General features: G+C 42.1%; 1 protein-coding gene across 18 annotated transcripts in view; it reads left to right on the top strand.

Annotated features, from left to right (window-relative positions):
• FREM1 (FRAS1 related extracellular matrix 1) overlaps positions 1-17530 on the top strand; it is a 165908-nt gene that overhangs the window by 45522 nt on the left and 102856 nt on the right. For 15 of the 18 annotated variants that reach the window (XM_045469927.1, XM_045469921.1, XM_045469925.1 and 12 more), the window contains exons 7-12: positions 1801-1909; positions 4819-4950; positions 7183-7527; positions 8150-8292; positions 16161-16354; positions 17050-17140. In XM_045469927.1, the coding sequence (XP_045325883.1) occupies positions 1801-1909; positions 4819-4950; positions 7183-7527; positions 8150-8292; positions 16161-16354; positions 17050-17140 (1014 nt within the window). The other 3 variants (XM_045469930.1, XM_045469928.1, XM_045469926.1) reach the window with 3 other exon arrangements.

Below are 17530 nucleotides of genomic sequence, written 5' to 3'. Positions count from 1 at the left end.
ACTAATTTCCCTGTCAAACACTTTGTGTCAGAGAAGTCCTCTGCCTAATCTAAGTACCGTCTGCTACTATTCCAGCCTCTTTCCTCGTGTTTGGTTTCGGATGGGAGTTGAGAGCCGCTGGTTACAGTCTTGCAATAATAATGCTTAATCAACCTGTAGACCTACCAGTGAGTTGATTCAAACAGGATGGAAATTTTAAATGAGCGGGTTGACACAGACTTGAGTTCAGGCTTATTAAGGAAAATGAGTGGCCCTGGGATTCCAAATTGTCCTCCACTGAATTTAGGCACTTTCTGCATTTAGCCTCCAGGGCAGGCAAAAGACTTCAAGCTACAAACGTCGTCCTTTTCTTTTCTTCATTTACTAAGAGTAAATGGCGGCTGTTTTCCTCATGCTTGCCCTCACCTCTCGTTCCTTCTGTATGATGAAGTAATTTCTCATCAGACGTCTGCTTTTACCTCGAGCTCATAAACAAAGCACGGCTACTCTGGCTGCTTCATGTATGCGTTTTCTGACATCGTACAATGTAATCTTAAAGCAGAACCTGCCCAAATGTGTGTTTCTGTTGTTGTTGTTGTTAGAAGGTGACTCTCAATTTTCTCAGTGGAGATGAGGCGCTTTATAGACCCTGTGGGCTGGAAGCCCTGGGGTCATTCAGCCACCTGGGATGGGGCCCCCGAGAGCACAACCATGGCCAATGCTTCTGGAGGTAACCCTGGACTGTAATGCCAAGGAGGTCCATTCTTTCAGCCATGAAAATGAGCCAAGCTCATTTTATGAGCCAAGCTCATTTTATGAAGTGTGTATTCGTTTGAGAAGAGTGTTTCTTGGTGAGCATGTAACATACCATTTCATATGGTTCAACCTAATAAACGTTTATATTACACCTACAAGAGATATCCCCACCTCCTTATAGTTCCACTTTTAGTCCGTTAATTTTGGCAGCCTTGAATCAGTTCCTTTTGTTACTGTGGTAGTTGCTGACATGTTTCTGTTTGATCATTTATCCTCTCAAATGGACCAAATGGACAATCAGTGTCAATGGGCATTCTTCAACAATGGGCGTGTGCCTCCTATTTCTGTATTATACCTTGTCCTTTTCTGTCAACCCCTGGTGCGATACATGAATGACACATAATAAGGCTCAACACATATCCTATAACCCCATTTATTAGCTATGGATTTCATGGATGCAAATAAAATCTGGATATTTAAAAATATGTCTGGAGAGATATATGCCTCTAGACCAGGGTCTTTTAAAAGCAGCACCCTTGACATTTTGCACTAGATAATTCTTTGTCATGGGGGCTGTCCTGTGCATGATAGTATGTGGCAGCATCCCTGGCCTCTGTCCACCGAATGCCGGTAGGACCCCTCATCACACACACACATTTGTGAGCCCAAAAATGTCTCCAGACATTCCCACATGTCCCCTGGGGGAACAAAGTCTCCCTCATTTAAAATCTACAGCTCTAGACCCTGTGCCTTTGAGAGAAGCTCGAGTGTTCTCATGCTGCTCTGACATAGTCTCCCGATCAAATGCAGGGACGCTTCTCCAGCTTATCTGCTTACTTCCGGTTACGAACTTGTTGTATGGAGACAAAAATTTTAAAATACTGTTAACTGAGGAACAAGATCTAGAGCCTGAAAAAGTGAGATGAGGTTGTCAAAAAATGAGATCAGGCGACGGCTGAACCTATATCTGTTTTGCCTCCAGGTGTGATGTATACCCCGGGAATAATGGTATTTTGTAGCTATAAATTATCAACGTGTGATTCCTATGCAACTGTTTGTTTACAGGTGGAGGTGGAGGCTTACGACTTCTTCTTTGAGAGGAGCGCACCCATTACAGTCCACATCTCCATCAGAACAGCGGATACGAATGCCCCGCGAGTGTCCTGGAACACAGGTGAAGTTCAGTGTAAGGCATTAAGCAGCACAGCCCTAAAGGGAAGACAGGAAAGTGCATGGGTCGGGAAAGAAAGGTCGTTTTCTTCCCATTTCACACATGAGGCAACCGAAACCCAGCCAAGTTAACGGTATCAGATAGTTGTTTTTGTTTTGTTTTGTTTTTCCTGCCTGCGGGGTGAGAAATTTGAAACCAGGACTCCTGTGCTGTGAAGCCACGTTTTTTTTTTCCTCTGTAGGAAATAAGCCAAAAGGACACCTTTCAACTGAATGCGGCCAGAAAGTAACTATTTGTGATATTGAGCTACAGTTGGACTGAGAAGGAAAAGGTCTCTAATTCGAACCGTTCAGAGAAAGGGAAGGAAAATGGAGACCAATTCATTGTCCTGTTGTGGGGACATGCAGGGAAGCCATAATACACGAATAAGAGCTTAAACTGCTTTATTTGTTTTAAAAGAAGGTCACTTCCGAGTGGTCTTATGATGCAAGGTATATATTTAGATCAGATATAAATGTGGAAGGTGAATGAAGATTTTCCCCTTTCCCGCTGATTCCATTGATAGCAGTCAAGACCTACTTATAAGCAGTGGTGGTAGGCTCTGTGAAGGGGAAAATATTTCTGTCTGATTTAAATCCTCAGGTGGTGGCTTATACTGTGTGTGTGTGTGTGTGTGTGTGTGTGTGTGTGTGTGTGCGTGCCTTTGCATGCAGGTACACACACACACACGTGTTTGTATGTGTGTGAGTTTGGGTCATGATGGAGAACATTGGGAGATGTCCCACTCTACCTCTGCTAGAGGGATAATAAAAGAAAAGAAAGAATTGGCAACCTGAACTTTATAATAATCATATACTAAGTGGATTATGGCTTGAGCACAGATTATTCATAGTCTGTGTGATCTGTGAAATCCAGGCTTGTTAAGAGAGCTCCAAATCTGGTTTTGGCTACTTTGGACATCAGAATCTTTTTTTTAAATGGAATTTTACTTCTTATGGCTTAATATATGTTCATCATTGAAAACTTGGAAAGTGTATCAGACAGAATAAATTGAATTAATGGATAATAATAATAATAATAATAGGGAATGGATAGAAATGAATGAAATCATAATGGATGAATGAATGAAATAGTAATGAATGAATGAGATCATTCATTAGTCCACCACAAAGACAGAATCACTGTTAATATCTTGTTATAATACACTTCTCTTCTTGCTTGCTCTGTGTCCCGTGATGCCTTGTCCTATGTGTAGCACACGCTCTGGGCTTCAAAACCCTTTTATGAGTCGCAGAGATTATATGTGCTTGTCCTCCCTCCCTCCTTCCCTCCCTTCTTTCTTCCCCCTCTGCCCCCTCCTCCCTTTCTACCCTCCCCCTCTCTCTTTTTCTTTCTTTCTTTCTTTCTTTCTTTCTTTCTTTCTTTCTTTCTTTCATCTTCCTCCCTCCCTCCTTTCTTTCCTTCCTTTCTTCCATCCATCCATCCATCCATCCTTTCATCATAGTGTATGTCTTATTCCAGGTTCCCTAGCAAACAGCCCCTGAGGCAGGTCATAGGCACTAACCCTATACTGAAAACAGGAATAACAGGGAAAGGAAGTTGTGGGGGAACAAATAAAAAACGGAGGGTGACTGAGTTTATCAGAAAATGAAGTTGTTTGTTCGGTCAGGCTGGTGTTTCCAGGTGGAAATGGAAGCACCGTGTGTGGGAAGGGCCAGAGGTGGGCTGGGGAAAGGGTGAGTAGTCTCTCTCTCAGCTCCTCCCCGTCTCCTGTCTCACTGTGGTCAGTTTGCCTCACTGGATGTCAACTCCCCACATGTCCACGATGTGCTGCCTGGTCCTTCTTTGTGGCTGCTACAAACTTCCGGGGTCCCATGGTATAGGACCCGGCCACGGTCACAAGGGAGGTCATGCCAAAACCTGGCCCTTGCCCAAGAGGACGATTGACGTAACCAGCCTTATCAGAAGATGAGACAGTGGTGGCAGCCGGGACTTTACAATTGCGGGGACCCTTATGGGCTGCTGCAGCGAGAAGGCAGGCACACGGTCATAGCCAGGGAGGCAGGGGAAGCTGGGCAGGTTTAAGGGGAAATGTAAGTGGGTCTGCCAGTACATGGCCTTTAAGTTTTATCAACTTAAAAACCTAAAAAGCTTTGTTCCCTTTCAAGATTCTTGGCAATCTGTCAGCTCTTGGATCCACTGAGTAATGGGAACGCTTGATGACGCTCAGCTCCCTGTTTCTAACTGGAGTGTTCCATCCCGAATCTGTATCTCGCTGCTCTAAGCAGCACTTAACCCCCTCTCCCCAGATTCCCTCCAGCATACTGGGTCCAAGGAGAAGGTTTTATTTCAGTTCCTTTAGTTACAGAAGTTCCTTCTTTCCTAGAGCCTAGAATAAAATTGAGCCCTCATTTCGAAGTGTCAGATACTTCATGTTCAAGACCATTAACCACTCCCCTAACACCGTATTTCTGTATTTGCACACGTAGCCATGTTACATTCTCTGTCCTGTGGGCTACTGTTGCACTCATAGCTTATATGTAAAAGCTCTTCTGATTCTCTCGCCCACTTCAGATATCTGGATGTCACCTTTGAAAAATGCCTTGTGGACATTTTTGAACGAGAGACCCCTGTGAGCATAACATCTCTTCTTTCCTTATGGGTTTCTTTTCTGGCACCACCGTGCTTCCAACTGATATATATCACAAGGAACCAGTTAGCAGACTGGGGTTAATAGTATTAGATGCGGAAATGTTACTAAAAATAAAAGCTAAACTCCAGTTTCTTAAAAAGCTTTGAAAGATATAATTTTCAGCTAGTTTTGTGAGTGAAAATTCATTAATCTTGTCTTCAAGTGGGCAGGTTGGCACGTCATAGAACTTTCTAGGACACTTTTCTGTTTTCTCTTGTAGGTCTGAATCTTCTGGAGGGGCAGTCTCGGGCCATCACTTGGGAACAGTTTCAGATTGTTGACAATGATGACATCCGTGCTGTCCAGCTGGTCACCGTGGGTGGCCTGCAGCATGGACAGCTTACAGTAAGAGGTGAAAGATCAACCTCTGACCTAGAAGAGAACCCAAGAGTCTTTTCTCCAAAAGCAGATCATATTTAACAGGATACACATAGCATCTCTTGGGCCTCATTTCTTTTTTAAAAATTTTTAAAAAAATACTTATTTACTTCATTTTTGAGACAGGGAGAGAGACAGAGCGTGAGCGAGGGAGGGGCAGAGAGAGAGGGAGACACAGAATCCGAAGCAGGCTCCGGGCTCTGAGCCGTCAGCCCAGAGCCCGACGTGGGGCTCGAACCCATGAACTATGAGATCATGAATTGGACCAATACCAGACTTAAAAACTGACTGAGCCACCCGGGTGCCCCTCCTGGGCCTCATTTCTAAGCGAATTGTCATATCCGGAAAGTGTGGAGTTCTTGAAACCATTCTTTTTTGTGTTAGGGTGCTCCCATCAGTGGATGACAATTCACAAGCAGCATCTTGTGCTTGGCTCATTATTTAAATCTCACATGCCATGTAGGACTCCTTCTAAACATACTCTTTAACTGATGAGCTTATCCCAGTGGGAAGACAAAATATTTCCCTCTCGTTTCTCTGATTCAGAGGAATGTATTAAAGAACAGAAAAACTTAGTTTTTTAAATACTTGGTAATCATTATGTTATTAGTATAATTATGTTATTATGTTAATTATAGTTTAACTATAAGAGCAGTAGTTAACAAGGTAATATCCCTAATAAAAATAATCCTGCTATCACATAACATAGTCCATTCCGTATAACGAGCTCAGAGGATTTAATTCAATTATCCTCTTGGTGTTCCTAACTATAAAGCAGAAAGAGAGCTCTTTTTTATTATCATTTGTGATTAGGAATTCTGAACTGAAAAGTGAAGTCATCCTAGGAGAGTAGGAGATCAGCTTAGGGGGATGTTCAGCTGCATGTAAGGAAAACCCAACTACAGTGACTTAGAAACTCAAGAGTAATTTTCCTCACGTGATAAGTTGCCCAGAGGTAGGCATTCCAGATCCATGATGCCAGCAGCTCATTCTGTCCTGACAGTGGTCTCACGATAGCACCTACACCTTCAGACTTCCGGTCTGCATCCCGGGAAGGAAGAAAGAGAAGGGATGATGAAAAAAGTTACGTCGCTTAATTTGTTTTCTTTAACAACTTTCCCCAGGAACTTGATACAGTGGGTTCCACTTAAATCCACCAAGTCACATACTACCCCCTGGATGCAGTGGGGTCTGGGAAACTGAGTATTTTCAAATGGTCATATTACCATTCCAAATAACACTAGGATTCTGGTACTGGCGAAGAAGCAGAAAGTGGCTATTGGGCGAGTAAACTGTGATGTCCATTGTACAAATGTTTAATCACTTACTCCAGTGGGCTTTGATAGAACCATAGTGTGGGGAGAGTACAGGGAAATCGGCCATCAAGAATTGTAATCGCTTATACAGAGTGAAGCAATGTGGAAATCAAGAGAAGAGTGATAGCCCATAATGACGTCCTAGTGTGGAGGAGGTAGAAAATCGTAGCATTTATGATTTGTACCAGATACTGTACAAAGCTTTCTACATTATATCAGCTTTATGAAATGTAGTACTATTATGATTCCCACTTTACAAAAGGGGAACCTGGGATTTAGAGAAGTTGACTTGTGTATGTACCTAGAAAGTGGCCGAACAGGGATTTGAACCTAGGCCATTTGGTAGCAGAGCTGTAGCTCTTCAGTGATTCTCGAACTTTAGCGTGTGTTAGACTCTCCTGGAGGTTTGATAAAACACAGATTGCTGGGTCTCACCTCCAGGACTTCTACTCAGTGGGTCTGGGGGGAGGGCCAGAGAACTTGCATTTCCAACGACTTCACAAGTGGTACTGATGCTCCTGGCTCAAGCCTGCTCCTCAGGGAAGTGCTGCCATGTTGAATGGTAATTAACACTTTTTGTCCTTACTGTTCTTTACGTTCTCTCATCCTTCCTAGGGAATATGAGGTGGGTCTTATTATCCCTGTTTTATAGATGAGTCTAAATGAATTAAGTGCCTTGCCCAAGTCCACACAGCCAGTGAGTGTTACAGCCCCTATTCAAAACCAGTTCTGTGGTGGCCCAGAGCCCGCTAAACAAGATTGTTTGTCTAGGTGAGGCAGGTATCAGCTGGCCCATTTCCTTCATGCCCTTTCTTCTACGGCTGCTTTTGCTGCAGCTGCTCCCTCTGCACCCCTCGTTCAGTCAGCCCCATCTCTGTTCTCTCCATCAGGGGGGAAAGGATTTCTCTTCACTGTGGCTGACCTTCAGGCTGGAGTTGTTCGCTATCATCATGACGACAGTGACTCCACCAAAGACTTTGTGGTCTTCAGGATATTCGATGGCCATCACAGCATCCGCCATAAGTTTCCCATCAACATTTTGCCCAAAGATGACAGTCCCCCGTTCCTCATAAACAATGTAGTAATTGAACTGGAGGAGGGACAGACCATACTGATCCAGGGTTCCATGCTGAGAGCATCAGATATGGACTCCAGTGATGACTACATCTTCTTTAATATCACAAAACCCCCTCAGGCCGGAGAGATCATGAAGAAGCCAGGGCCAGGGCTGATAGGTAAGTTCTGAATAGTTATGATCGCTGATGTCAGAATTTGTGCAAGGGTGGACATCAAGTTTATGAGGTGAGATACTATTATCATTCCCATTTTGTGGATGGGAAGCCTGACACTTAGAAAAGTTAAACTAATCTATCCAAGATCGTGCAAGTAAACAATTCCAGAGCTCTGTGTCAAGGTAACCATTACATTATGAAAAATTACGTCGGCCAAGCAGGATGAAAGAACAAGTAAGTTTGAAGAGGAATATTTGGCCTAATGCTAAATTGTTTATAAAGTGATTTCATGAATGACGTTTGTTTATGCTTTATGAAAACAATTTCATAACTATTTCTTAAAGTAGTCAGGAGTAACAAAAGAGGGAACAAGCAGTTTAGTTAAGACTATGTGTCTTAAAGATATTTTTGTAATGCTCATTTTTCTACATATGGTAAGACAGGTGTAGCAACTTAAAATTTTCTGCTTATTATTTATAAGCTTTGATGAAAGTATCTAGTGAAGACTCCTTGGCTGCATACAATATACTAGGCAGAGAATACTTTGGAGATAAGTCCAATATCTTTATACCCCAACACTCGGAAGATTGTTACAAAAGTATGTGGTATTTTGTGGACCCAACAGGCTATCCTGTCCCTGGCTTCCTTCAGAGGGATCTATTTAATGGCATCATTCACTATCGTCACTTTGGTGGAGAGATCTTTGAAGACTCTTTTGAATTTGTCCTGTGGGATAGCCATGAACCTCCAAATCTCTCAGTGCCACAGGTAAGAGACCATCTCTGAATACTTTCACCAAGTCTTGTCCACAGATATCGGTCCTGGGTGGTGTTGTAAGAAAATACATGAAAACAGGTTTTAAGATAGAAAGTTTGAGAAGCAAAGGATTTAGCAAAATTAAGTCAACTTGTTTGCAACATGCCTTCTCTGCCATTTACTTTGCTGATAAGTTTTATAAATTTCTGTGTATGTAGCATTTCCAAGGTCATTTAACCATGGGTCCTTTTATATAAAATGCCTCCCCAAATTTGCTGACTTCATAACACTCAAGAGAACACTGACTTTTATATATGGCAGTTGAGGTATGGTCTCTGAAGCTGCATTGCTTTATGTTTCTCTCCTGTCCTTGACCCTAACTGATTGACCTGTGCCTCAGTTTCCTTATCTGTAAAATAGATAATAATACAACTTCCTTATAGAGAAATTGTGAGGGTAAGTGAGATAATTACATAACTACATAAACAAACTACTGAGAACTTTCTGGCACATGGTAAGTACTCAGTAGATAAATTAGCTATTATTTATTATTGGTTTTGAAGAACTAAGAGTTTTACTACCACTCGAGTGTATCATTTAAGGATATAGGATGAAGAAATAGGTTTAAGGAGGCATTCTCATAAAGAAATTACAGAAAATGGAGTTAGTGTAGGATTTGAACAAAGTATAGTTTATAGGGTAGACTCCATGCAAGGAGAGGATGGTTGATGGTAGGGGTAGAAAAAGACAGCTGAAAATAAGAGATCACTTACTATACATGGTTCTTTTTGAGGAGTATTTTCTCCTTATTATCTTGGAAGGTAGCATGTGTAGAGACCTAGCAAATCTGGAACCAGCTCTAGAATGATTTCTTAAAGGGGCGCCTGGGTGGCTCAGTCGGTTAGGCATCCGACTTCTGCCCAGTTCATGATCTTACGGTTCGTGAGTTTGAGCCCCACATCAGGCTCTGTGCTTGGAGCCTGGAGCCTGGAGCCTGGAGCCTGGAGCCTGGAGCCTGGAGCCTGCTTTGGATTCTGTGTCTCCCTGTCTCTCTCTGTACCTCCCCAGCTCATGCTTGCACTCTGTCAAAAGTAAATAAAGAAGGGGCGCCTGGGTGGTTCAGTCGGTTGGGCGACCGACTTCGGCTCAGGTCCTGATCTCACGGTCCGTGAGTTCGAGCCCCGCGTCGGGCTCTATGCTGACAGCTCAGAGCCTGGAGCCTGTTTCAGATTCTGTGTCTCCCTCTCTCTGACCCTCCCCCGTTCATGCTCTGTCTCTCTCTGTCTCAAAAATAGATAGACGTTAAAAAAAAAATTAAAAAAAATAAAATTTTTAGAATGATTTCTTAAAGCGTGTGTCCCTATTGGTTATATAATGTGTTCTTGTAATGCCACAGTCACTTACACTAGCCACTGCATAGGTGATTGAGCTATTCATCTGTTTGTAGCAAAAATGGATAATCAAGAAGAATGATGTCAGAGAGCCCAGAAACTGAAGGAAGTAGGTGACCCCTGTTAAGAGGGAATGGAAAATGAATGAGAAATTTTCTTTCTTTCTTTCTTTCTTTCTTTCTTTCTTTCTTTCTTTCTTTCTTTCTTTCTTTTTTTAGAAATTTCCTAATTCATCTGCTTATTGAATAAGAAATCAATTCCCTTAAACATAACAACACCCTCTTTTCATCAATGTATTATATGCCATTTCTAGTTTACTATTTTGCTTGAGACCTTGGCTGACTTGATAATCTGAAATGGCAATTACTAATAGGGTTTGCTTTAAATCTTCTGTTGTATCTATTCAAACTGACCTGTTTCTGAGTAGAACACCATACCACTTTTAGCAGATTATGTGTTTGTTTTTGAAATCAAAAGCTCAGAACTTCTGCTATTACGTATTTTATACATCATAGATATAGATTTATTGATATTCATATATTTAGAGATCAAATGGAGATGTGAGATCGCTCTATAATAAGGAAATGAAAACTGTATTGAAACAGAATTATTTGTGAATCTTGGCAAATAACTCAGACTAAACTCTGTAGATCCAGTTATAAGTTTATTCCCTGGGATGGATAGATTTCGAAAGAAGAGGTCATAATTATGTTTTTCTTTGCTTTCATCTTCCTAATCTATGTTGAGAAAGAGAGAGAGAGACCAACTGTAAATTTGCTGTGTTTTCACGTACCACTTATTCTTTGGCTCCTAAATATTCTCCAGCTCAACCTTAAGTGCCCACCTCTGTACCTGACATCACTACATATGTGTGTCTCAGCATTTTATTTACTTATTTATTTATTTATTTATTTATTTATTTATTTATCTATTTATTTATTTATTTATAATTGGAGAGAGTGAGAGAGCATGTACTCATGAGTAGGGGAGGGGCAAAGAGAGAGAATCACAAGCCCACTCCATACTCCATGCAGAGCCTGACACGGGGCTTGATCCCATGACCCTGGGACCATGACCTGAGGCAAAATCAAGAGTCAGATGCTCAACCGACTGAGCCACCCAGGCACCCCCCCATCAGCATTTTCAAGTCCCCATGTCCACAACCCATAAGACATTCGGAATATTTCCTCCCAGACTTTCACAAAACCACTTTAATTAGAATCTCTGAAGTCATCCCCAGCCCTTTTTTTTCCGTCTAATGTCTGCAGAACCCATCAGTCAGCAGGTCTTACTGAATCTACTTGATAGATTTCTCTCATCCATCTCTACCTCTCCACCCACTGCCAGTGTGTTAGTTCCCATTTTCATCTTTTGGGGAAGGGGTTATTATCAGAATCCCTCACATGGTCCTTTAAGAATAGAAGAGATCGGGTCACCTGGCCACCTCAGTTGGTAAAGCATGTGACTCCTGACCTCAGAGTTGTGAGTTTGGGACTCACATTGGGCATGGAGCCTACGGAAAATAAAGATTAAAACAAAAGAATAGAGGACATCAGCCACATCCCTGTAATTGAGGACAACTAAAACCATTAATACAGTGTCAGGGTGTTTGGTAGCATCCATCTAGCCCCAGTTTTTCCCCACTTTTGAGTAGTGGCAGCTTTAGCTTCATCCATTTCCAGATGGACCTACTCTCAGCTCTAACATCACCTGCTCCAGCAGTCCTTCTCTGATGCCCTCATTCCACACCTCCTCCAGGCTGAGTCAACTTGTCCTTTTATGTTATCTGATATCAAATAACTATAACGTGAGGCCATTATTTGTTTTATGGGATCAACTATAAGCTCACTGATGGGAGGAATCCCAAATTATTTATCTCTGTGTCTTCAGATATTGGTACCAGACTCAAAGTAGAACCTCAAGAACTGTTTTTTTGTTTGTTTGTTTTGTGTTGTTTTGTTTTATTTTGTTGTCCCAAAATGAACTCTGATTTTTCAACCTTTATTGGAAGTAAGAGGAAACAAGACTGAGACATTTGGTAGGAACTGGGGAAGCAGTGACATGGGGGAGGAATGAATGTAAAGCTTTGTTCTTCAGAGTTTCTAGGAATTGGTGTGCGCATAACAGCAAAACAAATATTTTGTATGTGTGTGCTGGTAAGCGTTTTTGTGTTGTGAGCCCCAATAGCATCATTGAAACTTGAATTTTTAAGGAACTTGCACGATCATTTAGTCTACTTGATGATTGCACCTTCAATTTGGGCAAGTATCTAGTCATGTCTTACAGATGAAAATTCAACAAAATTTGTAAAATAGTCAAAAATATCTGCAGCCTTCCACCATCAACTGAGAGTCTAGGGGCACCTGGGTGGCTCAGTCGGTTAAGTGTCCAACTTTGACTGAGGTCATGATCTTGTGGTTTGCGAGTTTGAGCCCCGCGTCGGGCTCTGTGCTGTCAGCTCAGAGCCTGGAGCCTGCTTCGGATTCTGTGTCTTCCTCAATCTCTGCCCTTCCCCACTCATTCTCTCTCTCTCTCTCTCTCTCTCAAAAATAAATAATAAAAACATTTGAAAATAAAAAAAAAGAAAGTCTAGATAAGAAGGTTGCTTGACGGGAGCTTTTGTAATCAGAAGTTTCCGCGGTGACTAAAAATTAACTCAGGCACAAGATTGCTTAGGCCACATTGTTGGAAAACTTCCTTTCATAGAGACAGAAAGCAAGGACCTCCTCAGATGAGACACAATGTGCTTAAATCAGGAAAGAAGTTACGTAGCAGGGATGCCCCTTTCCTCCTCTCCCCCTTCTCCACTGAACGCTCCTCTGAGAGGTCAGCCGACACACCAACAGCGTGTCTGCACATCTGCACAGCAGCAAGAAACACCCTCCCTCTTTCTTTCTTAGTTGCCATTACCGTCATCAAATAAAACCTCACCCACTCAATGTGCTTTTGGTGAAATGGGTGATGGCGATTAAGGAATGCACTTGTTGTAGTGAGCATGGGGTGATTAAAATAAAAACTAAAGAAGAAAGAAAGAAAGAAAGAAAGAAAGAAAGAAAGAAAGAAAGAAAGAAAGAAAGAAAGAAAGAAAGAAAACGGAGAATGAAAAATAAGGCTAGATGAGAAAAGCAGAAAGAGGACTAAGGAAAGGAAGAAGAAAGGAAGCAGGTACCACAAAGGCCTGTGGGTCAAGTGGAAGGGACTTCTTGTAGAGGTTCCTGGATCTGAGAAGTCGCGCTGGCTAATCTCAAAAGAAGATGCAAGATAAAGAATCAGGCAGAGCCCAAGCTTAGGCAGAGAAAGGATCAAGAAGCCAGGCTTGAAAGAAAGTCAAATACTAGCCATCAGAGTATCAAATAGCGAACCCGAGTCTGAGGGTCAAGGTCAGGCTTTGCCCTTCGCCATTTTGTGTACTGATTTATCACTTTATGTTCAGATTTTCTCCAAGTCTGTTTGCAGGTGCTTGTGGCCATAAGTAGACTGGAGGGATGTAGGGGAATTCAGCCGCAACAGCTTAATGATTGGGCACTAGCTTTTCACTGTCTGGGAATGGGTATTCAATAATGTCATTTTTACAACCAAATTTCAGTACAATGAAAATTCTTTATTTCTCTATGGAGCTTGTTAAAATAGGATTTTTCTTACCCACACACACACACACAATAATGGTTTAAACATGCATAAATATGTAAAGATGCACCAACTTAAATGATCATAAAGCATGTTGAAAAATGTGCCCACCAAGAATTACTACAGGCATATAAAAAAGCATACTTGTACATTCTTTTTACACAAAGAACACATTGGAGAATAAATTAGCATGGAAAATGGTCTCTTTGAAGGCACAATAACTATTGTTTCCATATTAAATCCAGTTTTTCAATTAAGTGGAGCCTCACTGATCCACACTATGGCTGGGAGGTCCCGTAGAGAATTTCTGAACTTTGTAGATTAGCGAAAAACTGTAAGTGGGAAAAAAAAAATTGTGACACAGACTCCAGGAGACTGGAGAAATGGCTTTTATTGTGTTCTTTTATTTTGATAACTGGCTTTAGTTTTTAATTATTGAAATGCTGCATAATGGAGTAGTACTTATGTCGGGTGCTTTTGTAACCGTAATGAAGGATGGAGACAGGGAATTAATTAATTGAGCATCTACTACCAGGTACTCCCTGTGCTACTAGACAGAAAAACTGAGCCCCAAATAGGTTAGATTATTTGCCCAGGGAGCATAGCTTGTAGGTGACTGAGCTGACATTCGCAGTCTTGGTCATAGTAAAGCTTACCCATGTTTTAGTTTTTGCTTTGTATGCCAATTTAATGTTTATGTTTGAGAGAGAGAAAGAGAGAGAGAGAGACAGAGAGAGACAGAGCGCGAGTTGGGGAGGGACAGAAAGAGAGGGAGACACAGACTCCAAGGCAGGCTCCAGGCTCTGAGCTGTCAGCACAGAGCCCGATGCGGGGCTTGAACTTGCGAACCACGAGATCATGACCTGACCTGAAGTCGGGCGCTTAACCCACTGAGCCACTCAGGTGCCCCTGTATGCCAATTTAAAAAGGACTTTTTTTCACTTTCAAACTAAGTATTATGGACACCATTATTGTAGGCAAAACTGGCACTGCTGATCTGTGCTTCAGGAACAATATTAAAATGAATAAAACCGGGGTAAGAATACTCACTCTCCTGCATCAAGCTGTGTAAAGACCATGATGACAAATGTTCCATTTCAAGAGAGAGTAATTGCTTTCTCGCAACCAATCATGGATTATTGTAAAACATAATAATAGATGTCGTGATAAAGCTGTTTGGCAAAGCCTCCCTGCCCTCTTGCATGGTTCCAAACCAGTGAGTGTGACTTTAAGAATTTTTTAAATCACAGGGGCGCCTGGGGGGCTCAGTCAGTTAAGCGTCTGACTTCAGCTCAGGTCATGATCTCCCAGTTTGTGGGTTTGAGCCCCGCGTCGGGTCTGTGCTGACATCTCAGAGCCTGGAGCCTGCTTCTGATTCTGGGTCTCCCTTTCTCTCTCTGCCCTTACCTCACTCGCGCTCTGTCACTCTCTCTCCCTCTCAAAAGTGAATAAGTGTTAAAAAAAATTGTTAAAGAAGAGTTTTTTAAATCACAAATAGGGCATGTTGACTGAGTTATTAGCAAATGCTGAAGAAGTGCCTCCTACCTACAAATACCATGCCAGATGTCGTAGAGCTACAGAAGCGAACATAGTATTTACTGAGCACCTACTACGTGCCAGACATTTTATCTACGTAGTGATATTTGATCCTCATAACAACTCTGTGAGGTTGTTCATGCTACCCTTAACTGATCAGTAAGTTTGACGCTCAAGAAAGTTGAGTGAGATGTTCAAGATTAATAATAGCCACTAAGTGGTATACTTTGCACTTCAACTGTCTGTCCACTGACAAATTCCACGTGGTTTGCGTGATACTACGATTCTCCCCTTGTGGACCTTTCAGTCTAGGAGAGACTGACATGTAAACTACTAGCTAATAACACAAGGCGATGAGATAATATTGTTTGTTGAGGGATAAGCACAGTTCAGAAACAGTTCATTCCAACTAAGAAATTGGGCGAAGCTTTCAGAGGAGCCCTCAAGGGTGAGAAAGCCTCAGGTTGCTGGAGAGAACAGGAGAAAAGCACTGCAGATTGAAGGAACAACGTGATCCAGACCGCAGACACCAGCTTGAGAACTACAGCCCGGTACCGTGTGTACGTGGAGTCCTGGGTTCACATCGAAAGGTGGTAAAAGACAGAGTTGAAAAATCAGGTGTGTCTAAACCATGGAGGTCTTGGGTGCCGTGGTGGGGAGCTGGAATAATTTAATTCCCCCCGAGTGGTTGTTTAGATTTTTGAGGCAGTGCATGACTGATTTGACTTGCATTTTTTTAAAGAGAACACCAGAGGTATGTAACGTCTAGATTGGGTATTGGAGTTGGGGCTAACAGGAAACAGTTGCAATAATGTCGGGAAGAAGTTGAAAGAGCTGGCGCTAGACCAGTAAGAGTGGGGCGGGGGTGGGGTGTGGTCACAGCGCAGGGAATTTTGTAAGTGGAGACTCTGGGACTTGGAGACGTGTTATGTGTCGGTGGAGAAGGAGGAACCAAAGTCATGACAAGGTTTCTAGGAGTGATGACTGAGCGGAAAGAGGTGGTGAAGAAAAGCACAGGGTGTTGGTGGAAGGGAGAAGCGGGAACAAAATCAGGAACATATTTTGTGTATTATGTGCCTGCTCTACAGCATTCATGACTGCATTAACTAGAATTGTGATAATTATATTCTTAAAATACAGCATAACATGGGTAAGAATGTTCCATTTTGGGCTCACGTTCTTGATAGTTCCTGAATCATTTCGATGGAAGTATATTGCAAATGGCAGTTTTTGAAAAGCAGCTTAATCGTGACTAGGTGATGGTGGGGTGTTTTCTTTGGTATCTCCTGGTATTTCAAATTAATGGCACAGGTAATTTCTTTCCAGATGGTGACCATCCACATTACTCCAGTGGACGACCAGCTTCCAAAGGAGGCTTCTGGAGTTTCTCGGCATTTGGTTGTCAAGGAAACCGAGGTGGCCTACATAACTAAGAAGCATCTATATTTTATAGATACAGAATATGACAGGGATCTCGTCTACACAGTGACAACACCCCCATCTTTCTCTTTCAGCCACAGGTATCTCTATGAGAAGTCATCACCTGGGCTCTTTGTAGAGGGTTGTGTTCAAGGATTGAGTTGCAAGTGTCCATATACATGTACTGCGGTTCAGCTGCATTGTTGGTCGGACCTGAACTTGTAGTCAATTCCACATTTACTTTAATGTCAAACTTATCCCTTCAAAAGCTGTATTAATTGTTCAGTGACCTGCCATTTGTAGTATCTTCGGCGTAGGTAAACTTAAAATGGTCTTTAATCTTCTTTTCATACAACACTTCTTTTTTCTAAAGGGAATGTTATTTTTGTCTTTTCAATAAAATTTATTGAGTCTTCACGTTAGTTTTAGATGTTGCAGGCCACAAAATGGTCATATTCTATGATCCCAATCAGAAAAGTGACATGAACATACCTGAGGCTTGTGTCATATACACGATATCGAGGAAATGTTTTTTTAGGATGAGAAGAACGATTCCCTTCCATGAGGTCAATGTAGAAAATTCTGTACGGGCTTTCTGTAGTCACGAGAATGGCACTGATGATTCTGGACTGAAGACTAGAACCCCCCCGACAGAAAGAGAAAATATAAAGATGGAACATTTGATTTCTTCTTACCATGAGCTTTTTTAGCTTTAGAAAATTTGGTTGTGGGCTATCTGATTTAATGTTTCTTGCCTGAGAAATTAGCTGACGTGTTCTCCTGTGTCTCTCGTTAGGCATCTGGATGCTGGGAAATTATTTATGGTGGATAGTATTCCAAAGCTAACCAAAAACCCTGCAGTCCCGGGGCTGAGATCATTCACTCAGGTATGATGCTATGCTAAAATGTTGATAAACGTGATGTAAGTGTCTTTTTTTCCCCTTCCCCCTCCCTCTGTAAGTATCTTCTGAAAAGGAATGGCACTCCTAGTGTTGCACTTGACAATGTTGGCCTTTGACTTCTGTCAAAAGCATCAAATGTTTGATGTTTATGTTCTTTCTGCTTCCACGCTTTTATTAAGCACGTGACATCTATTTGAAAATGTTTCCTTGCGGCGCCTGGGTGGCTCAGTCAGTTAAGTGCCGACTTTGTCTCAGGTCGTGATCTTGCGGTTCATGAGTTCAAGCCCCGCGTTGGGCTCCGTGCTGACAGCTCAGAGCCTGGAAACTGCTTCGGATTCTGCATCTCCCTCTCTCTCTCTCTGACCCTCCCCTGCT

The sequence above is a fragment of the Leopardus geoffroyi genome, chromosome D4 (assembly GCF_018350155.1).
Source record: "Leopardus geoffroyi isolate Oge1 chromosome D4, O.geoffroyi_Oge1_pat1.0, whole genome shotgun sequence".
NCBI lineage: Eukaryota > Metazoa > Chordata > Mammalia > Carnivora > Felidae > Leopardus > Leopardus geoffroyi.
This window is presented reverse-complemented; position numbering and strand designations above follow the sequence as displayed.